The sequence below is a fragment of the Ixodes scapularis genome, unplaced genomic scaffold (assembly GCF_016920785.2).
Source record: "Ixodes scapularis isolate PalLabHiFi unplaced genomic scaffold, ASM1692078v2 PGA_scaffold6__148_contigs__length_123643588, whole genome shotgun sequence".
NCBI lineage: Eukaryota > Metazoa > Arthropoda > Arachnida > Ixodida > Ixodidae > Ixodes > Ixodes scapularis.
Window position 1 is genome coordinate 29,436,987 of NW_024609881.1, and position 27,483 is coordinate 29,464,469.

At 45.8% G+C, this 27,483-nt stretch overlaps 2 protein-coding genes across 2 annotated transcripts in view; one reads left to right on the top strand and one right to left on the bottom strand.

The window, feature by feature from the left end:
• Positions 1-27,483, top strand: part of LOC120839607 (meiosis-specific with OB domain-containing protein) — a 65,410-nt gene that overhangs the window by 36,895 nt on the left and 1,032 nt on the right. Inside the window, exons 5-10 of the mRNA XM_040209919.3 lie at positions 23,341-23,441; positions 24,183-24,235; positions 24,339-24,431; positions 24,885-24,962; positions 25,737-25,890; positions 27,014-27,203. Coding sequence (XP_040065853.3) covers positions 23,341-23,441; positions 24,183-24,235; positions 24,339-24,431; positions 24,885-24,962; positions 25,737-25,890; positions 27,014-27,203 — 669 coding nt within the window. The remainder of the gene's footprint in view (positions 1-23,340; positions 23,442-24,182; positions 24,236-24,338; positions 24,432-24,884; positions 24,963-25,736; positions 25,891-27,013; positions 27,204-27,483) is intronic.
• LOC8026106 (U4/U6.U5 tri-snRNP-associated protein 2) lies at positions 1,454-20,053 on the bottom strand. The gene is made up of 7 exons (XM_042286101.1): positions 19,514-20,053; positions 16,306-16,554; positions 13,306-13,455; positions 12,675-12,878; positions 11,704-11,862; positions 6,419-6,726; positions 1,454-1,651 (listed from the first exon to the last, which is right to left on the bottom strand). The coding sequence occupies exons 1-7, from the start codon at positions 19,784-19,786 to the stop codon at positions 1,498-1,500; spliced, it is 1,497 nt and encodes a 498-aa protein (XP_042142035.1). The 5' UTR covers positions 19,787-20,053; the 3' UTR covers positions 1,454-1,497.

Consider the following 27,483-nt stretch of genomic DNA (forward strand, 5'->3'; position numbering starts at 1 on the left):
CAAACAAAAGGAAAACGTGTTTTTTGAGCCGACTTTGGCGCCAGACTGCCAAACAATCGATGACAACAAAAATTAGTAGAAAACTCGCGCTTTTTGGCGTGCAAGATGGACCGCACACGATGCTACAGAAAAGCGCCTTGAGAGCGCGCGCTGAAAAATCTTTACGAGCCGACTTCGGCGCCAAACAACAAAACCTTCTACAGAAAAAAAAAAGAAAAAAAAAAAAGAAAAAGAGAATTTGTGCTTTTCGGCGCGCAAGATGAACCGCACACGATGCTACAGAAAAGCGCTTTGAGAGTGCGTAGTGCCTCCGCGCCCGACCCCGTGCTATGTTCTCCGCACTACTCCACGCCAGATTGGTTGCGCTGGCTCGTGTCATTCGCTACGGTCCATCTTAGCGGCGTAGAGAAGCAGGCGCATATTTGCGCACGTTCAGCTTTGCAGCTAAGGGCCCGTGTTTCGCCGTACATTTGTGGCTTTTCTGCCGTGGTGCCGTGCAATGTGAGCCCGCACGCATTCACTCGGGACGAATTATCCGATGCGGAGTGTTCCCGAGTTCGAACTATCAAACTTTTTTTTCCCATAGAAGTGTATGGGCGCTCGCCGGGACTTTTGAACACGATCAAATTAAACAAAAAGTCGAATTAACCGAGGTCGAACTAACGAAAGTTTGCTGTACAGCCGCTATTGCTTGAAAATGCTAGAATTCTTCGATATAGCTCCCCCGAAAGAGGAGCGGAGTTGCGTATTTGTTTTCTCCAGCAGCCACACCACTATTCGCCAAGATCGATCACGTGAGGAGCAAAGCATCCACTGCCGTGCAGGAAAGCCACCGCTATGGTCACTCCACCGACGTTGCACGCGACTTGTGGTATTTTCCCCCACTTTTGCCTCCTTTTGGTTTTTTTGCTTTCCATGCGCAGCTGCGCATGCGGTACCGCTATTTGCCAAATTCAATCGGGTGACGAGCAAAGCATCCGGGGTCGTGCAGGAAAGCCGGCACTACGGCCACCCGCAGAGGCTGAATGCGCAACTCTGCTACCGTAGGTAGCCAAATGCAGGAACTCTAGGAAACGCCGTCCGACGACACTCCCTGGTGTCTGCTCCAAAGTGCAGAAAGAGGGGCGTGTCGCAATCTTTGATTCAATGTCTAAAAGGGAAATTCACCACCCATGAGTGTTTCGGGTTTCTTAGGATGCTTAGAGCCTGCAGATTGAGTTAACACCATAAATAGACAATCTCGGAATAGACCCGACTGCCCCTTTGAAACCCAACTAAGCATTGACGCAGCACAACATCAGCGAGGTCAGTAGTATTTCTAGCACTGATTAACAACATTGAGGTAGCACTGTGCTGTATGTGTGAACGAGTATTTAGTTGGAAGCTTCCCCGATGTACATTTGCACTTCACGGTCCCCCTCGGTCGTCCAGTAAGCTCACCCAGAGTCGCGCGACACGAAAAGCAAACCCTTTATTATTGCGCGGCGTCGCCGAGGCTCATATGTCGACGCCCCTCGCCACCCCTTTGCGGCGCCGCTCCCAAATCTGGATGTAGGCCTCGGAGAGGGTGATCATCTGGGGCAGGATCTCCGTCACGTGCAGATCCTGCATCTCGTACCACTTGCCCGAACCCCGGTGTAGCAGGTGCGCCCTGGCGGTGGAACACGGGTTTTGCCACGTCAGTGATGCGATTGGTCCAGGATGGGGCTACTTTTGGAGCAGTCGAAAAATCGATTTGCAGCAGCGAAAAAAACTTTTGGAGCATAAGCAGGCACTTCCTTTTGTTTGTACCACCGTCAAAAAAATTAAAATCCACGAGTTTTATGCGCAAAACTACCGATGGGCATCTGGCACGCCCCGGCAAAGGACGGACGATTCATTTCAAACACCTGGGGATCTTTCGACGTGCCGCCGAAATCTCGGTTGCAGTGGCACCACAAAAAGCCTCTGTCAGATTGCAGGCACCTCGACTGGGATTTGAACCCGCCACCAGGAAATTTGTAGGCTGGTGCTTTGCCTCAAAGGCACCAGGGCGGCCGATTTGTATCACCGTGAACATGTTGAGGCCCATTCGCACACTTGCATTCGGAGTGACCGCTACGACTACAAACAAATGCGACTGGTTGGAACGACGAGTTGCCATGGCAACGAGGCACTAAACAGCCGCGTCATTTGCAATGCGAGAAGTTGGGCCATGCCGAACATTTGCTACGTTTGGGAATGAACGAAGCGACAAGAGGACGGACCGATTCCGGGTCAAGGAGAGCTCGGCCGCGCATATTGCTTGCCAGTCATCGTACTTGCTACCTGCTAAAAGAACATGGCGTCGGCGGTGAACTTTAAAGCGGTGGAAGCTCTTCGGTTAAAAGATGTGTCAAGCTCAACCAACACACGTGTCGGTGGCATACGACACCCCGACAACACGTGACGCGACATCGTGACGGTTAAAAGATGCGCCGCGCTCGAATAACACATGTCAGTGGCATACGACACCCTGACGACATGTGACGCGACACGATGCTGTGGTGCCGCGCAGATCATGCAGCACGTGCCCAGCTGATTTGCAACATGTTTTGTATGTCTCTGGGTTCATCGGACACGACCGAGGCAGGCTTAAATTATTCTAACCTGGCTTCGAGATGGCCAACATTAGTCAATCAGAAAAATTGATTTGCCGATACGAGTGAGTGCCACAGAACATAACGCCCTATGAGTGTTTTTGAGTGCTTTTGTGAGCCTATAAAAAATTGGCATTTTTTATAGGCTCATTAATTGTTTAAAACTCGTCCACGATGTTCGGCCCGCAAACGACGGGGATCAGCATTGCCAGTCGGCTCCCTCAAATGCGTGCACGAAACGCTAGTGACGAGGCATGCTTGTTCGCTCCATTTTCGCTTTGCAATCAGTCCTCTCCGACTACCGGGGGCAAAACAAACTGGAATTTTGCCGATTACGGCTTTTATTGGTGAATTAGTGTGTTCCTCCAACAACCTAAATCTAAGAAGTTTTTTTTTTTTTGTTTTGTTTGGTTTGTTGTTGTTTGTTTTGGAAGTGTGTCTCTTAAAGGGGCTGTGCAAGAATATTAACATTGAAAGAAATCGCAGCCTGTAATTTTTATCCTATGTGCCTTGCCCTAAGTGACAGAAAACACCCAACCTTCCTCGGAAATGTTGCGATTTCACTAATTGGACATTTTTTTTTACCAGCCCGCAGCCGCACAGCGGTGGTCGTCGGAACCACAGGGCGCGACCGGCGTGACATGGACGTGACGTGAGCGTGACATTAAATGGGGAACATGTAAAACATTGGCAAATTGGGCAATTATCTGCTAAACGTAAGACCTATTTTTAGAAATCTGGTCGTATTGACAAAAAGAAATGTATCGAAAGTATCCTACCATTACGAAATATTATTATTCATAGTTTTAGTGGCGCCATCTATCAGAGGTCAACAAAACCATTTCTGCTCTGTGGCGTTGCTCACTTGCTCATAGTCCCGTAGCTCTCAAGTTTTGAGCAGCGCTCCATGCGAGCAAAATAGAATATTCGGCTCACGTTTCAAATGTGCGCTTCCCCAACTACAGTTTTTTTATACTCCGTTTCGTTCTAAATGCCAGTGTAGCTGAGTCTACAAGAGCGAGCTGCGAGCTTTCAGCGTCCCTGCCTAGCACGCGCACTCGTGCAGTGCAAGCATTGTTCAGGAGAACGTGCTTTTGCGAGTAACTTCTGCTTCACTATCACGTAAAGTTAAACATACGGGCTCACGGAAGTTTTAAAAGAAATCACCAAAATTATAATTTGAAAGGGACGTTTAATGAGACGCTCAGGCCGTGAGCTGCATAATCTTTTTTTCTTTTAGTTTTTTTTTTTTTTTTTTTATGCTTTGTCACTGCGTGTCTAAACATGCTGACAGATGCTTGCATGAGGCTAAAGATGTTAAAAACTAACATCTCACGCTCGATCTCGCTCGATACGTTCTTCCAAGATGCCACCTTGTTCGTTCTCCTTTCAATGCTGGCAACCGTGGCAACGCTCGCTGAAGACCGAGCCAAAGCCGCCTGCGAATCCGGAAACCTACCTCCCCATTAAACGTCACATCCACGTGACAACCACATTACCGAAAATATGGTGTGAGAGTTGAGAGTGGCCGCGGGGGGCACATACTTCAATCTGTTTTTATTTTATTAAAAAAAAAAACTAGGGCACGTATTGAAAAACGGTTTTCTGTTCTATATTCCACTGGTGGTAGGGATTAACTCCCACACCTACTGACCTGAAGTCCGAGAATGGTTGCACAGCCCCTTTAACTCGATGTACAGTTTTCTAATCCGTACGACAATGTTTTGGTGCTAGACGTTAGTGGCGGTAGTGGAGACTCTACAGGAGAGTATAAAAACTCAGTGGATTCGAATGTCGTCGACAACGAGATCTTTGCTTCGGCCCGCCTCTGGACAAAAGTGTACACGACAAATCGTCCATCGATGCTTCTCAGTTTTTCGTTTACTGCCATGACCGGTGTCAATGTCGACCTCGTTGATGACGACCCTCTAGCCGTGGTAAGGTACTGGGAACTTGTTTCGAGTGCTGATGTGATCAATTAGATTGTCACAGATTTCATCATATTATGATGTAATTGTAAATATTGTACCCGTGTGCCACACATTTGAAATAAGGAGAACATTGGCTATCAAAGTGTGCAACAATGTTTGTACTTACAGTAACTAGAAAAAAATCCTTGACATTTGTAACCTACAAAAAAAATGCATTTGTTTTCCTCTCCACACACTGGCAGTGACAGAAAAAGAAATAAAAAAAATGAGCAAAGTGCGCTCTCCAACTTCCAGAACAAGCGGATCTGCTCTGGTGCAGATTATACACCTTTCCGAAAACTGCTCCTATATACTGCCATGTTGCTGACGGTGATGCAGCTGGTGAAACTCTCACGCCCCCTATCAGCTAGAAATTTCCTGCCACTCTCTTGGACTGCTCAAACTTGCTCAGCGCAATTCTCCACCTATGTTTTGCAGCTTTCCATTCCAAGATTTTTGGCCTCTCATCTTGAAAGTTTCCACTTTTTTTTTTTCTTTATGCATACCTCTTTGGGTTATCTTCCACTGTCAGAAATAGGACTGGTAAGTGCCTTCCATTCAGGCGTTTCAGCTTCGACATTCACGGGAAACGAAGGAATTGAAGAACGTCGAACGGGCCTCGATGCGATTTTGTCTGCTTCTCCCTACTCCCAGGGATAATCCACGTAGAGTCTTTCTCCGCCATCACCAAAAATAGCTGTTCGGGTTTGTGTAGTTGCGTTCGTCTCTTTGCCTTAGTGCCGGTGTTGTAAAAAAAAAAAGGAGGCTCTCCCCAAACCATGCACTAAAACGAGGACCTCGTGGATTCCGTCCGATCGTCGAGATGTGACTGGCGTCAACGCTGCTTTGTACTGTGTTATTTGAGATCTTTCTCAAATAAATATTTTTTGGATAACGCTGCACCACATGGTGCAATGTTGACACTTGCTAAATTTTATGTCCGAGCCTTGTCGTGTAGATTGGTAGGCACGTTATTTGTGCGCATAAAATATGCATGCATTTCGGCTATCATCCGTTGTCAATTATTTTTGGTAGCCAAGCCCTTTGTCGATTAACATCTCTGAACAAGCGGCACCGCCAAAACTCGCGTAAAATAAAACAAACATCCCAGCCGCATTCGCTCTGTCGCGTGCGTACCCAACAGAAATAGTTTGCAGTTCGTTTTTTTGTTCCCAATGTAGTACAATGCTTTCTCAATGTGCTCAGAAAAACAGATACACCATGAAACGAAAAATACAGCGGGAAAAGGGGAGAGCCCCCGCAGTGTCTAAAATTGTGCCTACGCAGGCTGCGCCCACTGCAATCATGTCCACTCGGTTAGGCTTAGCAGGGACACCGGTGGGAGACTAGCCTCAAACCCAGTGAATATGCTCGAAAAAGGTTCTCTTGCCGCTGGGGCCGAGTGTCTCTTGGAAATGTGTAGCATACGCCGCCGCCACTCATCATACTCATGCACTGGGGTTCTCCTGTGCTTAGCGGAGTTAACTTGCCACGATCAACACTTACAAAAAAATAATGAAAATTGGAGCTCATCTTGAAGCGAACAGTACCGAATGGCATGTTACTTGAAACTACAATTCAAAAATTCAAAAAGCTGCACAATCCTACGAAAATGAAAAACATTCCAACTTAAAAATTAGAAACATTTTAACTAAAAGTGAGACATTCCAACCCGAAAATGAGACACTGCAACCCAAGAAGGAGAAACATTCTCATCCAAAAAATGAGAAACATTCCAACCCAAAAATGATAAACATTTCAAGTCCAACCCAATGTCGTTGCGTGGCTCCTTCACGGAGTCCTGAGACCGAATGGCCGGTGGCTACTCACCTGTAGGTGCCCTTCCCCGAGCCAGGCTCGCCCTCGTGCACCACGTTGGCGATGAGATCGTAGACGTAGGTGTCGTCGCCCTCCGCCCCCGCCACCAGCTCGCCCAGGTCGACGTCCTTGATGGGGAAGTTGACGATGGTGGGGTTCTTCTCGACAAAAAAGGTGTTCTTGGTGAAGCGCTTAATGTACAGGATCAGGTACGGGGGCAGGGAGGTCAGCTGGAACCGCTTGAGTGTCGAGTCCTTGTAGGTGCGGTACTCCTTCTCGCTGGTGCCGTTGAACTTGGACAGGATCGTGAACAGGGGCACCTACACGGGGTGAGGAAACCGGCGGTGTAAAGACAGGAGCAGAACGAGGGTAGATTGTGAATGCCGACATCTCCGGCCGAGAGAAAGAATGGGGAAGAGAACAAGAAAAAAAGCGGAGAAAGAAAACAGATGAAAAGCTAGTTCGTTTTGCCACAATGATTCGAAGTTGCCCTCGAGGTCTTGTCGACTCAATTTATAATGTCCGATGCTGGTCTTTTCGTCGAAGTAAGCTACAAAAGAACTGCCGTAAAGTCCCGTAAGAATGCCAAACCGAATTAAAGAGATAAATAATAAGAAGATGGGGTGACGACCTTTGGGGTGCCACAGCAAAAGTTTATCAACAATTTGCGATAAACACCAGGGTACCGGCTATGAACTCTCATGTCAATGGAACGAATACTGCAGATTGCAGCCACATCAGATTTACGTGTCACAACCACTCGGGAATCTGCTAAGAACTTGCTTGTCACACATATCAGTACTGCAGACTGTGCAGTTGGTGTGATTCTGGCCAGACGTCACGTGATATCCGACAGAAATCTGAAGGTGGTGGGCGATGTTTTAGAATTTTTATGCTATACGTATTCTGCCAAAAAAAAATTGTATAGATGATCTTTGGGGGGAGGGTGCTTATACTGTATTTTATGGTAGGCACAGACATTAGAGTTAATGTCTTCCTTCTTCTTTGTATATATATATTAAAGGGACACTGACACCCCCAAAATTTTTTTTTTAATTTTTTGCCAGGCGCTTTATTATGGTGTCGGAGGACTACCCAATTAATATTTTGCAACAGAGTAGCGTATTTTTTTAATAAAGCCAAAAGACGCAACTGCTCGAAACCGAAAACGAAACCCGACGGAGGTCGGAGAAGTGGAGAGAAGAGAGCGAGTGGCGGAAGTCACGTGGCTACACCCGACCGTGTGTTTTTTTTGTTGTTTTTTTTTTCTCCTTCCCGGTAGCAGACGACATGCGGCGTACGGGAACTGTTCGCCGTGGGATTCTTTTGCAGTTATGTATGTTCCGCTCGTTGTTCTGTACTCCAAGATGAGTTATTTGTTTTGTATATTGAGGAGTTGGAGATGAGTAGTGAGTGCCCGTGGTAAATTTTGATCGGCTCCGAAAAGAATACACCCAAGATATTGCGTGAAGAGCTGGCTCAGATGTCCTGCGTCCGAAACAGAAGTGGCATTGTGCGACAGAGTTTCCGAAAGATCAACGGGATCGGGACCAATGGCTGGCTGCAATTCCTGTAGACCATTTACGGGCACCTCGGAAAGCGGACGCTACCTGATTTATATGCTCCTTGCATTTTGTGGAAAGTGATTACATTGAGTTCGCAGGTGTCAAAAAGGAAATCCCATACCATTTAATTCAGCGACGTGTCGTCCACAACATTTGTTTCTTTTTTTTGTTTCTTCAGTGATAATTTTAAAAAAAGAAAAGAAATGTAGACATCAAAAAACTTATGAAAAAAAAAAAACAGTAAGTTCCACGGGGGATCGAACCCGATCCTACGGCGTGTAAAGCGGACGTCTTTCCCACTAAGCTACTGGGGCATATCGAAACAAGGGGATCTCTTTCCTTAGTAATAATTCAGCCGATAAACTGTAAGTTGGAAAGTTTGCTACCGATTTTCCTTTAGCAAAAGCACTCCCGGGTCGAAGTCGGGATGCACCCCGCATTGGCGACATTCGCACCTAGTAAAGAAATCGTACGCGTGCACATTCAACTCGAAGTAGACACGTCGTGCTTGACGTTTGCGCGAGCGATGTCTTCAGCCACGAGAAGGGAGCGACGGCTCGGCGACGTTTTAGTGCAAATCGGCTTGGTGGTCGGGCGTGTCGTTCGGGATGAATACCAATTCTTTTGATCAGTCCCAAATTTCTCTTTTAAAGGCAGACAAAATTCTTCGGTACCGCGAACGACAGTTCTGAAATAGAGGTCCCACGCCCGTCGTCCGCTGCCATTGCGTCCCTGCGAGTCCCACGATACGCGAAACGACGCACGCACAGAATGCTTCCGGTTGTCTGTGAAACTTTTTTTTCAATCAACGTATTTGCAGCTTTTTAGAAGCCACAAAAAATGGGTTTCATATTTTTTTCTATTTTTAATATTGAGTGTGTGCCTTCAGTGACCCACGACTTTGATTAAATTTGGTGGTCGCATCGATACCTTAGAAAACGGCCCGTGACCGCGGAAAAGAGAGTGAGCGAGACTCGAACCGGCCAGTTCTTGATCGGCGGTTTTCGGGCGGAAAGAAACCGAATTTCGAGCCGCAAATTCTGTTCTGGGTAGTTGAGCTCTCATATGTCACATACAACTAAAAACCTCGGCTAGCACAAATACCCTGTCAGTGTCCCTTTAAGGCGTCGCCAATGATATGGGCCCATCAAGACCGTTCTCTGGGAACACTGGTATTCTCATCTGTGCCCTATCAATCTGAAGTGGTTGGAATGCTTGGGACCTTTTCCTCTAGAACATTATATTAACTCTATGGCTAAAGGGGCGAGGAAGCAGGAATAGACCTGATGGTGGTGGCGATACGGTGTTTCCCCATATAGAGGGCAAGACACAAAAATGTTTGCCCTAACTAAAATTATAGAAGAGCTTAAATTGATTATCTTCTGTCGAGAATCTTGTGCCACCAGTGTTCCAGTTTAGTTTTCATTGCCTGCGCACACTGCCCGTTGTCCTGCCTCTTTGTTGCTGGCGTGGTTGTGCTATAGTCGGTTGCAAGCTAAGAAAAAAACGGAAATGCCTCTCAGAGGAAAATGTAATCCTACGCCGAGAAACGCCAGCAAATCGTTTTCATGACGTCACGATTCCGTGGACCAATCGCGATCCTTTTGAAATAAAAAAAGGAAAAGCCCAACGTGGCTGCTGGCCTTAGCAACGCGACACTAGTTTCTTGTGACAATTATTCTGCTTTTTTGCACCGTGTTTTACGTGCCCGAGGTTATGCCACGAAATCTTAATGGTATCGGCTTGCGGTTGCAGCAGTTTTTGCGCGACAACGTGAGAATCCAGCGACGCTATCGCCAACGAAAATTTCGAAGCGGGCGCGAGGCTTAGCACTGCTGAGAGGTATGTTAGACGGTGTGTTAGACAGTATCTTGGACAGAAAATGAATTGGGAAGACGGTACATTGGACATGACTTTCTTTCTTTACTAAACAGCTATTTCGTTGACACAAACGTATTCTAAATTATTTAAATGTCCTGAATGAATTAAATAAATATTGTAGTAGTTTAAGACACGTTTCCTGGAGGAAGAAAAAGAAACGTTGCTAGCGAACTACTTTCTCGACGGCGGACGCACTTCAGATGGGCGCAATGCGCTTGTGGGTGGAGCTAAAAGATTGTTCTCAGGTTGCATCCGACTATAGTTATGCAGTGGTTCTCACTGACTCCATCTGTTCCACCTTTAAGGGTATTTCCTAGGTCTGGTGTCGTTATCGTGAAACTTGGGCCTTTGTCGAGTAACTAGCAACATCTGGGGGTGGTTGTCTGCAAACTACATATGAAGGGCAGCCCGACGTGCCTCCACCCGTCAGGACACATTGGCATCGTGCCGTTGTATCAGTTTTGATTACTTTTTATGGCCCATAGTACCGATGCTCAAAAAAGAACCATCAGAAAAGACGAAATGTGCACAAAAATAGGTAATGTAGGTTCTGATGGTGTAGGACATGTGGGACAGTGCACTCCGAAATCGGTGACAGCGAAAAGCAAGGGTCTGGGCAGAGGGTGTACGCATGTGCGGAGGATTACTGAAAAATGTCCATTGGAAGAAGAAAACACTTTCAGGCAGCACAATTTGTTGGGTCAATATTTGGTTTTAAAGCGGTGGCTTCATAGGGCCAACCAACCTCAGGAGCCACGTAAGCATGAAATGTGTAGGTCAATCAGTCCATAACCATTAAATGATCTTTAAAAAAAAAAAAAGCAGCACATGGTGCCAGGAATCGAACTCCGGTCACCGGCGTGGAAGCCGAGTGCACTATGCACTCAGCATCCAGGAATGGGAAAAGCAGAAGCAGGTGGTGTGAGAGAGCGTGTGGAGTGGAGAGGGGTGGAAAGGGCAAGAAAGAGAGGAGCAGAAGCAGGTGGTGTAGAAAGAACACGTTGCATGAGGAGTGGAAAGGGCAGGAAAGCGTGCCTCCTCTCTCTTGGTGATCCAGAAAATTCAGTGCAAAGGCCTTTTATCCGTGTGGTGCTGAAGGGAAGCGTGCGTAGCATCACAAGACAATGCTGTAACGTAATCTGTTTCCATACAAAACCCTGCCCTAGGTGCCACCCGAACTAAGAGCTCCACATACCCTATACAGCTACTGCAATTAAACGCACTTGGCAGAATGACCAAACATGCAGCCAATATTTTGTATGGCTAGATTAGGGCCCAGAAAGCCCAAAGGAGCCCAAGCATTACCTGATTGATATTCAATGGCCAGAATCTGTCCGTTTTGGCCGTAAACTGCCAAACAAGTGCTAGAGTTACGCTTCACTGCTTGGTTGTTCGGTTTGTCAATTGGGGCCAGAATCTGTCTGTTTTGGCCGTAAACTGCCAAACAAGTGCTAGAGTTATGCTTCACTGCTTGGTTGTTCGGTTTGTCAATTGGCTCCTTTGGGCCCCAGTTTCCGAGGGAATGCCAAAATTAGGCTTCTTTTCCGATTGTTCCCGCTCGCGCTACCCGTTTGCATTACTTGCGTGTTCAGTGGTGTTCGTTGGCTAAATAAATGATATCACATTTAATAACCATCACTTCACAAGTCTGCCCTATGGTGCTGTGGTTGAATTTGTTGGGCTCACAATCTTGGGTTCCTACCTCTAATATTGTGAATTTGGTACTTCTCAATTTATCGACTTATCACTCTCCCACGCACAGGCATTCTTTTTGTGTTACACATCTGAATTTTCCCAGGGTCTGTCAAAAGTAAAGTTGTCACATTCAAAAAGCAACATTGCCATCCCCACCTGTGGGATGATGTTCTCGCGGAGCTCGTCCTTGAAGAGCGGCTGTGCGGGGAGGTCGGCCGTGAGGTACATGAACCCCGTGTTCTCCACCTTCTCCTGGTACTCCGCCGTGCGGAGTGCGGCCCGTCGCTCCGCCTCCGTGTGCTCTACTGGAACCACCTGCACGTCGCAAGGAAGTTCCGCGAGGACGTTCCAATCCCGCAAGATCCACCTGCCAGTGTCTTACGACGGGAAAACGCTACCGTAACCTGGAAATGAGTGGCACAAGCTTGGGCGGAAAAATTTAACTCTTTGCGGTCACGGGTCGGGCGTGGGCCGACACGCCACTCCTGTGCTCGTTTAGACTTGCTCTTTCAATCAGTCTTGCTGGATTGGTGGTGCTACCGCTCGAAAAGTTTCTTTAATGCTTCATCCTTCTCGCTTCAGTTTCTCCCATTGCAAGCAAACATTTTGGGAGCAGCACTTGAGTACGCTTTGAATTTTGCTGGCACGAAAAAGCATGGCTTTGTTTTCACTTCTTATAAAAACTCACTGCGTGATTTTGTTAAGAGTGAAGAGGACCTTAGTGATCACAACAATTATGTCCCTCTTTTTGCTGACAAAGAGATATACTCTGCTGAGGGCAGGGATGCTGGCAAGAAGACAGTGGCCCCCACCCTGCAGTATGCTTCGGAAAGTATCACACATTGGCGAAGTTTTGCTAGAAGGATGTAAGAAATCAGAAGCACCACAAAGATGAATTTTTCATGTTACTTTGGCATGCAGGAGTAAATTTTTTTCCCCTGACCCATTTTCGAAAAATAATTTCTGACCAACACAACCGTGAAGTTGGTCGGGGTGTCTAATTGCAAAGTAAGACACATTCATTTTTTTTCCTTAAAATCCTAGTTCTAAACTTGTTCTTTGTAAAAGTGTGGAGTGCCGACGGTGCGAACCACGGCACAATGACAGAGGTGCGAATGTGGGCCCACCTTGCGGGAGTAGATGTTCATACCCCCGCGGAAGGTCTTGTAGACGATACTGGAGGAGCGCTTCTGCGTCCCGTTGAGGGCCAGGTGCAGGCTGTTGAGGAACCAGGAGAGGAAGTCGATGGGGTCCCCCTGCTCTGTGATCTGGAAGCGCTTCTTGCTGCACAGCACCACCGCCTGCAGCATCTCGTGCGGGCTCACGTGCGCCTGGGTAGGGAACGTGCCTCGGACGCTGCCACCAGGACCGCAAGACGACGCAACTAGGCTCACTAACTAAGCTACACTTAGAGTGTGGCTTCTCAAACTGTTTTTTTTTTTGAGTATCTCCAGATGTTCTCCACAGTATCCCCAGTGATTCGTTAGAGTGTCCACAGGGATTCAACGGAGTATCACCCCAGGTTCTCCAAAGTATCCCCAGAGTATCGCCATGGATTTCCTGGATTATCTCCATGGATTCCCCAAAGTATTCACAGGGGTTCCCCAGAGTATCCCCAGGGGTTCCACCATCCCCAAAATTTCCTCTGCCCAGCACTAAACACATTCCAAGCAAAAAAAAAAACAATACATGCCGCAATGCCAACAGCCCCAAGTCGCCACGACCATTCCTCCCGACGACGTTCGAAAGGGCGCTCACCTTAAAGTTGCGCGGGTTCCAGAGCTTGCGTATGAGTTCGCCGAAGCGCTGAACGATCAGCGATGTGATGTCCCCGGGGGGCCTCTTGAGCGCCGCATAGTTCTCCTCCCGCAGGAAGTAGTTGCGCAGCGGCGGCACATGTGACAGCGCCTGCAGCATCGTTGCCAACCTCAAAATCACAAACCCGCAACGGGAATCCTAAAAAATCGCCCGAAAAGTCGCTGGATTCAAGTTGCGAAGCAAGGACTACTTTTGAATACAATTCATAACCACCAGAGTCGCTGAATGAGAGCGGCAGAGCACGTCTTTGAAACGCCCAAACTCCAGGACGTGCTCCTTTTGCCTTCCGCCGTGCATTGGCTGCACACGCGCTTTCGAGATGCATTGTCCAAGGTGGGAAGCTCGCGCTGGGGGAAGGACAACCAAAACTCCTCCGTGCCGTCCTCACCTTGTCAGTGGCTACATAATTAGTGTGGAAACAACTCAATAAATACAGAATGCCCTTGAAAGGAGGAACTCCCTTTTGAACCAGACTTCTTTCATGCACAGAGCAAACATCACTGCTTTGCCTTGCTGTTACTGCCGGCTTCAGTTGGGGTGCCAGACCCGCCGCTCTACACATCTGTTGCTCCAATCTTTTGTGCTACATTTGGCGGCAGCTCGAAGCTTCAGCGAACAAATTCGCATGCTCTGGGAAACTTCCAATTTTGCAGCAGTGGTACTTGACTCATCTGATGTCCTTTGGAATTCTCAGTAAGATCTCCAAGTTTAGGATCCTACACCTCCCCATTTTTAAGAATTTTTGCGCATACTTCACCGGGCCCATTTAATTTGGCAGGCACAAGGCACGTTCAAATGTTCATGTACAATGCACTTCAAGGCATGTTCCAATGCTTACTGCCGTAATATCTCAATGATTTTGCGAGCTTTGCTCTCACTGACCACAATTTTTCCTAGTAAGCAACAATGACTTCTCTATGGCTCTATCTTACCATGATCCTTGGGCTATTTACAGTTCACAAATGAAAACTATCAAACATTTTAGACCGTAGAACATAACACTAACACGACTTAAAAACAGCTAAAAATCTCAAAACCTGCAAAGAGCCTAGTTCTTCCACTAGACAGCGGTGAAAACCGCCGTTACTAACAGCACCACCGTCGTATCATTTCAAACTAAATTAGATGCCTTATTTTCCCACCGGTTATAATTTAGGATATCTCGACTGTCACATAAAAGCGTTTTCTTCCTGTGCAAAGTCACGTGTAGCATTACCCATATTTTGTAAGCTACTGGAATAAAATAATTTTTACGTCCTACCTTTTTTTTATCCGTCGGGCTGTTGCTAGAATTTTTTTCATGCATGTTTTGACAATGGGGTCTAAATTATGACATGCCAGATTTTCCTATATTTGAGTCACATTGTTGTACAAGTCATATCTTCCCTATAAAGTCACACTGTTGAACAAGTCATACCTTCCCTATAAATGGCCATTTTTACGAAACATTGGTCCCATGAGTCGCACCTCTGTGCATGTAAGTTGCACTACTTTCCATGGCCAGCGTTGGGCTGCAGCCGTGGACCTATGCAGCCATGTTTCTGACCATGTTTGGGCCACCAGGAGAGCAGCCGGTCAGGGGGGATGCTCTGCCCTTTCTCCCTTGTCAAAATGTCGACACAGCCCAAATCTTGCACACTTTAAAAGGTAGTCCAACGTTTTCTTTGCAGTTCCCGAAGCGCTCCAAAACTGACCAAACACAATAACAGATGTTGTTGGACTAGGAACTAATGTGGAGTGCAAGTTCGTCTGCTTTCTCGCACAGGGGTTCCGATGATGTCAGAACGCCGAGCTCTTATTGGCTGATTGAAAAAAATAATGGGTAGACTGAAGGCATCTAGCATTGAGGTCTACCCACTATCCTTTCAATCAATGCCAATCAGAGCTCTGTGTCGTTCTGACGTGACCGCAAATCCTGCGCAAGAGGCAGACGACTTGCTCGCCGTATATTAGCACAAAATAATATTTCTTTGCAAAGGTGGACCGACCTTCGGTGAGGACCATTACAACTTTAATTCTCACCATTTTTTTTTTTCAAGCTAGAGTGGCAACAATGAAAAAGTGATGCCAGTGAAAGGCAGGTGTTCACTCTTCGGATCGTAGAATATGTTTCCTATAGACCTATTGCTATGTTACCCAAGCATCAAGGAGAATGCAGGGATTAATGTTCCACGCGCCGCATGTACTGGCCTCAGCAGTAGTAAATTTTCTAAAGAAAAAACCTAAATGAAATGGTATCTTGCACGCGCGTTCGTCGACGCTTTATTTTGGTTATTTACTTTGAATATTTTATACGGGGAACGTGTGCGCGTGTGGCGCCTGGAAAACCAATCCCTGCATTCTCCTTGATGCTTGGGTAATATAGCAAATGGTCTATTGATTACAAGCAGTTTTACGATGTCAAATGAATGCTTTGGAAACTTGCTCCTGCACCCGTGTAGCAGCACAAAACGAAGGCTTGCCGTACTGTTTTTTAGTTTACCTGATCGACCTGCAAGCTTGCCTGCCAGCGACGTTGCGGCGCTGAAAAGTGCGGGTATATCTATCTGAATGTCGATTATAGCGCCGCCTTCATTTGCCAATTTCGCAGTAATTATTCTGAATTTCATGATACCAATTAGCATTTCGAAACGGGTAAAGGATGGGGATTCAATAGTTAGTCGGGGTAGCTCGAAAGGTTGCCAGAGTACCCCTTTAGGGTAGTACAAATTTTAAAATAAGATGCATCGTTGCATATGACGCACTGACATAAAACTGGACAAAAACAAACATGACGTATACGCTTGAAGATGTAGTATATAAAATTTTAGACCTCCAGAAAAAAACACTCAACACGTGCTCAAAATTACACCACCCGCAGAAAGCGATTCTTTCCGCCAGACAACTCTGAAAACCGGCCCGCTAGAACAGCTAGAAAACTGCCAGGCCGGCGGCACTGGCCTGCAGCACGACGTTGCAGTAGTCATTGGCCTTGATGTTGTTGAGGCCCACGATGCCCGGCAGGTAGGTGGTGCCGTCGTAGGCCCTGGACAGCCGGTCGCTCAGGTCCAGGCGGATGATGTCGCCCTTGGTGAAGGTTGGCCGCAGCACGTATGTGATGTCGTCCAGGGAGGAGTCCACAATCTCGTAGTTGTCCGGCAGGCAGTAGAAGCGCAGGGTCTGCAGGTTCAGGAACACATGGTGGCTCACCTGTAAAGGGGCATACGGAACAAGTACAGGGTTGAAGAAGGCACTTAAAGGGGTACTCCGGCGTTTTCTTCATGGCCCCCGATTGGTCTTAACAGACGAACACACGTCGCTGAAATATAGTTAAAAGGAATGAACTCCAACTAAAGCCCTCAAAAAGTACAGCCCAACGTGGTGGCTATATTCATGTAGCTTTACCAAACCAGAGAAAATATGTTTGCTTTCCAATTGCTGAAATAGCATCCCAAACATTAAGCAAAAAAAATTAATTTTCTTTCTGCAAAGTTATTGAAGTTTAAATTTTGGTCCTCACTATGTTATTTAATCTGAAAATCTTTACTGGCACCAACGAAAAAGAGGGGAAGGTAGGAATTCACTTTTTGGGCTGTAGACTTTGTTCCCAACTTATTACAAGCAGTTTCGTGGTGCCAAATGAGTGCTTTGGAAGCTCGCTCCAGCATCTGCTCAGCAGCACAAAACAAAGGCTCGGCATGGTCCATTTTCTTAGACTGCCCACTCGACCGGCGAGCCAGACTGCCACTGATGTCGTGGCATTAAAAATTGTTGGTAAACTTGAAAGTTGGTTTTTGCATCATTTTCATTTGCCTATTTCACTAACACTATTGTGAATTTTGTGATACTAAATACTAGGGTTTCCCTGTTTTTGGATAATTCCCATAAAATTTGAAAAACACTCCCCAAAAAACTTTTTTTTTCAGTTTGGATTTATTAAAAAAAAACTCAGAATTTAAAGGTCACGATGGCCAAAATGAAAAACAAAAAGGGCACTGATCTACAAAATAGTTTCGTCAGAGCACAGGTTCAGCCGTCATCAGGAGAGGCCTTCACAGGTTCCTTCAAAATCTTGTAGTATTGACCAAAGAAGTGTCACCGTTTATCACGTCGGGGCTCGTTTAGGACGACGGGACATTGTAACTCTGGGTAACGACACAAACCAAACGGGGCATTGTAATTCTGGGTCACGGCAGGAACCACTCTTTTGGTTTCCAAATTTAAATTTTTAGGGGAAGGTAGGGTTGTGATTTGATGACTGTAAAAGCTATGACCTCTTGTATTCCATAAGAGGGACAGCTGAGGCTTCCCTCTCCCCACTCCATCCCGGGCAGGCGCGAGGAGAGGCGGTAGAATAGAATGAAAAGAAAAGAAGCTTTCCAGTAAGTCAAGGAGTCCAGTGATTTTATGGTCTTTTTGAAGTTTTGTGGTGGGATAATTAGTTATAGTAATGGCAACGGCGCCGATTTGACGTGGTTGCACGTGCATTCCTATAAATCTAGGGCAGGGTATACCCGCCGGTTAATATATATTTTTTATTTCTCATCCTGAAAATTTGGAAACATAGCAAATATGAACTCTCTACTTTGGAGAATTGGGAATCTAACAAAAATAAGCACCGATAAGCTCTGAATATTCGTTAAAAAATAAAATCGAAATTCTGGAGAAATAAACTCCGAAAACACGGAATTTTATAAATAGCATACTCGAAGTGGTAAACGCCAGGGATTCAGACATTATAGTTAGGTTGGGGAGCTTATGCTGTAAATCATGAATGGTGTGGCTATGGTGGATCTTCTGCTGTAAAAAAAAGTTGGAAAATCGGCACCTGCACATAAGAAGCTTGAACTTTCATTAAACATGCATAGAGGGTGGTGCATTTTAGCTGATGAAATTTTAAGCCATAGCTTCCTTTTAATGAAAATGTGAGCCCAACAAACTTGCCAGGATGAATGGCAAACAAATTCGCGGATGGTCAACTTCACAACGCCTATAACGCGTGGTGCCATCTCCCAATGGGAGCAGCAAGCGGACGGCGCACACCACCGTCTGCTCAATACGTTCGGCAAAAGTTTGGGCTTTCCGTGTGCAGGCGCCGACTCCGCTTTACGGCGCAAGATCCACCATAGCCATTCTACAGTTGTAGACGAAGGCTCACCAACTCGTGTTCTAGAGAAAATCCGACCTTACGACGCGGAAAGCAGCGCACAAGTCTCGCCGGAATAGTACAGGACACGCAAACTGTGCATTGTCCCGTGACAGCGCCATTCCGGCGGCAGCCACCTAAGCATCGCTGCGAGGAGCTGCCGAAAGGCGTAAACCGCACAGTAAGAAAAATCGCCGCGTCGTCTCCGGTTTGACTGCGACTTTGGCTTTTGGGCGAGTGGCCTCCCGTGCTCGGGCCGTTTTGCCGAGCGCCACGCCGTGGAGCACTCCTTCGGACGCCGCCAGCGTGGCACTTCTACGAGACGAGACACCAGGTCGCGTGTTCCGTACGAGTTTGGTGGGCACTGTATTTTGCGGTGTTCTTCGGTGTTATTAGAGGCACATTCTATCTTAGAAACCTAATTTGACGTGAGATCTTGGGTACCCAAAGCGTGAGGACCACTTCATACGTTTAACACCACACTTTTAAATATCATCCAGCAGAAGCCATTCCACGGAGTGAATACTTCGCCCGCTGCAATGCCAAGTAGGTGCCCTAGTCAATGTAACTGGCATCTCAACAGTGTAAGGCCACGGACAGACCGCTGATACATCATGCAAAAGACAGCCTGCAGAGACCGTCTGAGGCATGGTTCTTCCTTGCATCCCGTTGCATTGGTCATACAAAGACCATCCGCAGACATGTCCGAAGCACACATGCGTACGAAACAAACATGCGCGAGACAGATGATTTTTTTATCACATCTGCAGCAAACATTCTGTCTTTTTGTATAATGTATGTGGTGCAGTTTTACTGTGGCCCTACCTTAGCTCGCAGGTTCTGCTCGCCAGAGGGCCGTTTGTGACGTCACGCGGGGTAGGACACCACGTGACACGTCCGGCGCCTTTTTGATTGGACGACCGGATAATGGCAATAGTGATGGTGATTACGTGAAGATGTAACACCCTTTTTCGTTCGACGCCCCAACGGAGACAAACACACGCTACGGAACCTTGAACTTACCTGCACGCTGTGCGTATACGCGTGGGTGTTCGTGCCGCGGCCCTGGAAGTATTTCCCGCAGACCAGGCAGGCGTACACGTTGATTTTGGACAAGGACACCGAGCAAAGCTTTTCAAAGTCGAAGTCGAGCACATTTCGGTTGATCGTGTCCAGGTACGGGCAGTTCCTCCGCCTCCCCGATCCGGGCTTGCTGAGGACGACGATCGCTTGCTTGTCCTTCTTGTCCGCGCCGTCGTGGAGTTTACGTCGCTTTTCCGCCGGTGGTTCCGCCATGTTTGAACGCGTGATGGTTTCCGCGATCGGGATGGCGCCGTTGGTTCGAGGAACCAATGCACCCGAAGTCGCGAACCGACGTGCCCAGTTTGTATTTCGGTTTTCGCGTCTGATCAGCGTGCTGTGATGGTTATTACAGCGTAGTAATGTTTTCGTGCTAACGATATGGTCACTACTGCTTAAAGTGGCAATTTTAGAAGAAAAAAAAAAATTGAGAAGAACGAGTAGCGACGTGCCCAGTTTGTGTTTCGGTTGGCGCGTCTGATCAGCTGCGTTGTTACAAGTAGTACCGTAATGTTCTCGTGCTAACAATATGGCCCTGTTTCACCAATAAAGCAGCCATGCAACTATTTGTACTTTCAGTAAATACCAGTCTTGGGTAAGTTACTTTTAAAAAGTAATTCGTTACAGTTACAGTTACTTTCAGAAAAAAGTAGTGAAGTTACCGTTACAGTTACCGCAACAAAAGAAGTAACTAGTTACAGTTACAGTTACTTTTAGAAAGTAACGACGTTACTTTTCAGTTACTTTTTACATAACACAAAAAAAAAATTAGGAGAAACTAGAAAACGCTTTTCACCAAGTTTATTTGCATAAAATTAAAAAGTGTGTTTTTTACTTCGTATTTTAAGTTGGCAGCAGTTGCTTCTCGAAATTAGTTTCTGAAAGTTTCCCTTGTTTGATAACGAACACGTCCCTGCCCTTGTTGAACAGGCGCTCGTCTAACGCGCTGGATGGGATTGCTGTGTTGTTTCGCCGGAAAAGGTTTTTGATTGCCGGGTAGGCGATGAGGCAATAGAGTGCCGTTTTCTGCGGTCAAGGTGTTAGTAACCTCCTCCACGTCAGCAAAATACTCTCTGTACGCCGGCCATGGTAGTTTTCCTTTATTCTTATCAACATTCATATCCTTCGTAGCACTAGCTTATTGCTGGCTCGTTGACGGTTGCGCTGGGTTCATACAGTGGACATATTTCAGCTTGTACCCGGCAAGCCAGAAACAAACCCCGCTCAAACAGCAGTAACTTTTGCCTCGACTGTTGACACTACACCGGATTAATGGCGCATATCAAAATACGAAACATGCGCAGAGCGGAGTGGCGGCGCTAATTAAAATACGAAACATTCGCGGTGCCCTCCGCGTGTATTGTTGTTTGATTCACCCGATTAAAAAGCGTTTGCGAAGAAAAAAAGAAAAACCGCAAAAGAGAGAGCTCTTCAAGACACTAAGATGCAAGTGTTCAGTCACGAAGTACAAGCGCGTGCTAAAGATAACTACTTTTTTTTTTTTCACCGAACCTACACGTGGCTATATTCGGGTCGTGACTGGCGAGAAAGAATGTATTCGCAAGTCTGTGCAAAAAATAACTTGACACTCGAAATGTCGGAAGAGACAATTTGGAAAGCGCAAAAAATGGCTAAATTGTACTCGTTCAGTGATATATTATTCATGAAAAACTGGAAAGTAACGACAAAAGTAACGTCGTTACTTTCATCGTTACCTCAGAAAAAAGTAATAGAACTACAGTTACAAGTTACATTTTTAAAAAGTAACTCGTTACAGTTACAAGTTACCAAAGAAGTAACGAAATTACAGTAACGCGTTACTAGTAACGCGTTACTACCCAAGACTGGTAAATACTGCTTAGAGTGAAAATTTCAGACAAAAAATAAAGAACGAGTAGCATTCTCATCTTGTATATTACATCATCACATAATCCCCTTCACTAGACGCGGCACCGCGGGCCTCCTTGGTACGGGCTGTTGCCTTTCTGCGGTGCCGCGGCTCTCCTGAGCAAATAAAGATTATTATTATTATTATTATTATTATTATTATTATTCACATCTGCCTTAAAGGGATACTACAACGAAATTTCGGCGCTCATTTTTTGGTCTATATGTGTTCAAAAGAGCAGTACCACATGGAACATACCAATATCTTCTTAAAAAAGTCTCGAAAAGGAATTTTAAAACGAATTAAACGATTAGCAAAGAGCACCTGGTGGATGTCGCTAACGCCTCGTTTGTAATGCTCGTCTAGGAACCTTGACAGCTAGTGACGGAGGTTGTCTCGTCTTCGGCCACGACGAGAGAAGGGGGGAAGGAGGAACTCCCCTCTTCCCGAGAATCCCTTTTGTGTGTCGCAGAAGTCGCTATTGTCCCCCTAGAAGATTATAGAAGATTAACCCGTCACTCAAAATTCGTACAAAAGCAGCCGCTTCGGTGGCTGGAACGACTAGGCCATCCCCTCGACGTCAGCCTCGCCGTAGCTTTGCTCGTCTTGAGACGACCTACGTCACGATTGCGTTGGATGTCACGTGCTCTAAGCTGGGCCTTCTCCGAGCGCTTGCCAGAGTGGGCCGTTTATAACGAAAAATACAGCCACCAGGATCAAAATACAAACGTGCGATTGTCATTTACGGATATTGTGGATCATATTCAACCTATTTTTGAACACGGCGGGAATATTTCAAATTTCGTTGAAGTATCCCTTTAACTCTAAGCCAGAATAGGCGGCCACGTGATATCATAACCGCGCGCTGGGGTTGGCAAAGCACCGTCGGGGTCGCAAAGCTTCGTGACAAAATCCGGGGGATCGCATTGTCGATCTACATGTTATCCCCAGAACTCCGTCATCAAGTTTTGCGAAGGAGGGACTGAAAAAAACGCCCGCCTTTTTCCTTCAGGTCACGCGGCGATGAAGATTCTTGGTCAGTGGCGCATGACAGTATACTTGGGTTGAGTCCCACTGTGCGTGAAGTGTGTAAAGTGAGAAGCGTTCATACCCAACATCGTTGCACGGCCCCTCCAAAACAGCTTTTGTAACCACGCTAAGGTAAGAAGGAAAAAATACTAGAAATAAAGGGAATATCACATCAATACTACACATATTCGCTTACTGAATAAAATGCTTTTTCTTTTTATGAAATGGCCTGAAATGTAGGTCACGCAAATAAAACAAATATAAATGCATAACCGGGCGGGACCACCGTGAAACGATGCTTTTTCCTGCGTGCTCCGCTGCAATGCGGGAAAGGGGGAGAGCCAGGGGCTGCCAGCTGTTAATTTCGAGTACAAAATTAACAAACTTCCCCAAACTTTTGAAACACCCACGGAAAGCAAATACAAATTAAAGAAGGACAAACAAAGAACTAGTAATCACACTGTATACATAAACAACTCTCGTTTTGAATTCCAAAAGGCACCAAGAAAGCCAAACACCAGAAACGAAATAGCATTTATTTAGAATGTGTGATCATAGCTTTATGATCTTGTTGGTCACTTCCATTTATCCTGGACAGTGCAAGAAACTCAACTTCTTAGAGCTTCTGGACCTCCATTGTTCTGTTAAATACTTTTCCTCATTACAAACGTATGCAGGAGCGATAAAAACATCAATTTCATATAGTGAAAAGAAGCCTCAGCCCAAATGTTACTGATCTGTGCATTTTATAAATTTCTACCTGTCAAGTTTTTGTTGTTTCAGGGTATAATTAAATAACTAATAATTAATTGCTCCATCGTTATATTTTTAATAAATTAATTTTACATTTCAGGTCGGAGGTGTCACACAGGTTTCCACAAAGGATGGGAGGCAGACGCAGAAACTTGATATCACCGTTTGTGACCAGTCACATTTTGGCTTCAAGATTTCTCTGTGAGCGAAACGATTTGTGAACTGACATTGCAATCATATTCAGCAGACATTCCATTTTTTCCTTAACAAGTGCTGGAGAGTGCTTATTGATGCATACTTTGTGCTCTAAGTAAAAGTATCTAAGGAATTGTTTTGAGCATTACTATATCTTTTATAGTAATAGTCTACTTCCCAAGCAGCACCAAACGTTGGCACAATGCATCCAGAATATATAGTCTGCTAGCATGTTTAAAAATGTACATAAAATTGTAACATTACCTGGAAACGTTGCAATAACATCACAGCAGATGTTTGTACAATGTTTTATATCTTCAGTGATAGTAAAATGCAATAGCATAACCTATTTTTTTAGGCTTTTTAAGGAAAGTACAACTTGAAATGATACATTTCTGCATGCAATAATGTATGGTTGTAGCGAGTTATGGAACCAGGGAACCAAACAAGTATTTCTCAAACCGAATGCCGAGATTAAGTTTATTCATAATGTAATGCAGACAGCTTTAATTGCACTATAATACTGTGCCTTATTACTGACACATTTAGTGGGAATGAAAAGTACAAAAAAAAGATTGTGTTTAAAGATTATTTGTACTTTTTTACTCTAGAAACACACTGTATCTGATACATTAGTTCGCTTGGACCACATTTCAGCCACTCTAGTTTTTACTTTTATTATTTGAGGTAGTTTTGCTACAACAGTCTCCATGCAGCTATACAAGAATAATATTTCCTAATCTACAGGTGGGACGAAGAGCTGATACGGTTCTCGGAAGCATGGAACGCAGGGGAGACAGGTACAGCATGCATACAGACAGCGCCAGTCATATCTCCACGAGTGCATTCATAAGAAAACCCCGTATCCTACGCTACCTTACAACAATTTTGTTTCCGGCACAGTGCTCTACATTGCCGACGTGAGAGTCCGCCTCAATAACACCTTTGGCATGACCGGTTCGGCAGATGGGAAGACGGTGATCACCGTCAACCCCCGTAAGTGTATTTATACCGCGACAATTGTGGGTTCGCTTAGGGATATTCAACGTCGTCCGACGTTACCCAACCTTGGCTCGAAACGTGTGCTTGTTTCATGCCATCATGCATACTTAGTTTAAGCATATCATAAAAAGGTTGTCCTTAAATAAAATTATAGATCTCAGTTTCAAAACAGATGGTCTTATATTGGCCTTCACAAACAGCATTGTTCTCATAGTACTTCTAAGTACGTCAGAGCACCACCACCACAAAGGAGCGTGCAGCTGGGGTCGCTGAATTAAGAAACACGGCATGGCGAGCCCCCGGCATCTCATTATTGCTCTTCGGCCAATGAGATTTATTAATTACTAGTTGATATAAACACTGAGGAATGAATCGGGAGAAGCTTGGATATAGTAGACCACATCCTGGTTCGACAGGCTCTTCCAAATATTCCTTCTCTCCCACCAGATATGCCCGAAGCAACCGCACTCTTTGAGTACTTGCAGAGTGTAGATCTTGCCGACGAGGGTCCTGAGGAGCGCTTCGGTGAGTTTTCATGCTTGGTTTTATTGAGTCACTTTATAAGTCCAAGGCAGACCATGTGTGAGACAGACGGAGTAATTAATTTTATCGTATTCAGGGTGCGGTGGATCTTGCGCCTTAAAACGAGCCGGAAAAATCGACGCCTGTACGTAGAAGATCGAAACTTTCACCAAATGTGCATTGATGCGGTGCATTTTACCTCGTGAAGTTTCAAGGCGCAATTTCCTTCCTGTAAAAAACAAGACCGTCGTACCTGCCAAAGTCAGTGGCGGGGGTGCGTTTGCAGATGAAAGAATTAGCGATGGATGCGACGTGGGGCGCCACCTCTTGATAGATGCAGTGAGCAGACCTTTGGCGAGTTTTGATGGTCTTATTTTTTACAGGAAGAGAACTATGCCTTCAAACTTCGCAACATAAAATGCACCACATCGGGGAAACTAGCAGACAGCCGAGAGTGTCGACTGCTCGCTGTGCCAATCGGGAGATGGCGCCACTAGTCATATCCATCGCTAATTTAGTCATCTGCGGACACGTCCGCCGCTGACTTTGGCAAATAAGTTTGTTGCTTCAATTTTCTACAGGAAGAAAACAATGTCTTGCTATTTCACAAGGTATAATGCACCACCTCAATGCACATTAGGTAAAAGATGGAGATTTTGCGGCTTTTTATGGCGCAGAATCCACTGTGCGCACATGATGTGTTCTTCAAGTAAATACGGTAGTTCACTAAAGGAGTTGACCGTCAGCAGAGTCTCACAGTGTTGCGTCCCAAAACAGTGGACACAACCGTGTACACGGCCAAGGAACTCAATGAAGAGATCCAGTCGAGGATGCAGTCTGGCAACTTGACTCCGTTGACTGGTTTCCTCTATGCGCTTCTCAACCACTTCGATCTCGACGGTCCCGGTGCGAGGTTGATCAGTTCACGCTGGTAAGCCTCTCTCAAGAATCTCTTGGGCCCAATCTGTTCCCTAGTTTCTTTGAATGCCCAAAGCCCCGTTCACACACTTTCATTTATTGATAACCAAGTTTTTGTGATATCTTACAAGGTGACCCGCTGACACCATCGATAAGGTGACCCTGGAACTGCATATCACTAGAGCAAAGGTTTTGCAGTATTTGCGAGAAAAATGCCAGCACCATCTACAAGAAATGATTGTTTATAAATAAGGTTCCATTACGGGAATAATTTTTTATCTGATTCAGGGCTGTTCTTTTTGGGGGGTTTACAATTTTTGACAAATTCATTGTTTCTAGGCGTCAATCTTCGGTGTCGGACAAAGAGTCGGCACTTATCAGGGTTAATGTAGAATAGAGTGGGGAAGCTGGAAGGGCTCATCTTAGTAACCCAATTACTTTAAAAGACGTCTGGGTGCCGATAAGATAACGAGATAAAAGGGCGTGGTTCTCAAGAAAGAAGCAGCCTTGTGAAAAGGTCAGGGGGTTCTCTTCCGGGTTAACACGAGATAAAACTTCAGATTAAGCTTTTTCTTCCAGCGAAGGTTAGTGTTCTGCCGTTCAAGGACATTTCCAATTCAAAGGTTTTTCATGATTTCCAGATTTTTTTATTAAATCATCTTGGGAGGGTTAATTTTCGGGCTTTGTCGGCATTTACCGAAAACATGGAATCCTATCTACAATGTCAAAGTTTTCCGAGCCAAGAAAAAAGAATGGCGAGCGAAAAATGTAGGAAAAATATGAAAATAATCTGTTCCACCGTTACCTGATAGATGAAGCCAGTGTTTTTTCTCATCATAAGAGATGATATCAGAATAATAATAATAATAATAATAAGTTTATTTTCCATCATAGATGGTAGGGACCGAGTGAAAAAGCCGATAAGCTTCAAGGCGCTCGGTCGCGCTGGAGGTTTGCGGGATGCTGAAGTGTCATCGAAGGTGGAAAGCTTGCGCTGGAAGCAGTTAGATGTGCAGTGGCGCATGTGACTGCATCAAAGTCATCCCCAAAGATGTACATGCCAAAAGGAGCACTAAAAGAGGAAGCTGAATTACGAAAGCGCCATTTAACGACACGATCTTCGTCTCCTCTGACAGTGGCCACTGCAACTTCCGCCTGAGGCAGGGACAGGTTTGCTCCAACGGCACGTGCCCCACAGCCCTAGGCCAAGCCGATCCGTCCGCGGTCAACGAGATTGACATACCGGTCATCTGGACGGACCACACTGGAACGGTCATCCGATCACGCATCAGCGGTCACGTTGCAGACAACCTTCTCGGAGTGACGGTAGTTAGCTCTTCGCTTCACCCCAACAGGATGTGTTATCCCAAAGCCCCAGCCAATATAAATGCCCCCAGTACTGATCTCTCCAGGACAGATGTCACTAGGACAGATCTCCTTAGCTAGGACAAATGTCCTTGGAACCAATGTCTCTAGGACAAACATCTTGAGGACAGACGTCCCCAAAACGGATGTTCCCAGAATTGTTGTTCCGATGACAGACGTTTCCAGGGATGATGCCTTCAGGAGAGATGTTCCCAGGACAGATGTCCCCAGGACAAATGTC

Bases quoted from the DNA above. Each gene is read 5' to 3' on its own strand.
- LOC8026106 (XM_042286101.1), bottom strand. From the start codon at position 19,786: ATGGCGGAACCACCGGCGGAAAAGCGACGTAAACTCCACGACGGCGCG. The intron at 11,863-12,674 runs GTGGGCCCACAT...TGCGACGTGCAG, and splicing joins TGAACATCTACTCCCGCAAG to GTGGTTCCAGTAGAGCACAC. The intron at 6,727-11,703 runs GTGGGGATGGCA...CACCCCGTGTAG, and splicing joins GCGAGAACATCATCCCACAG to GTGCCCCTGTTCACGATCCT.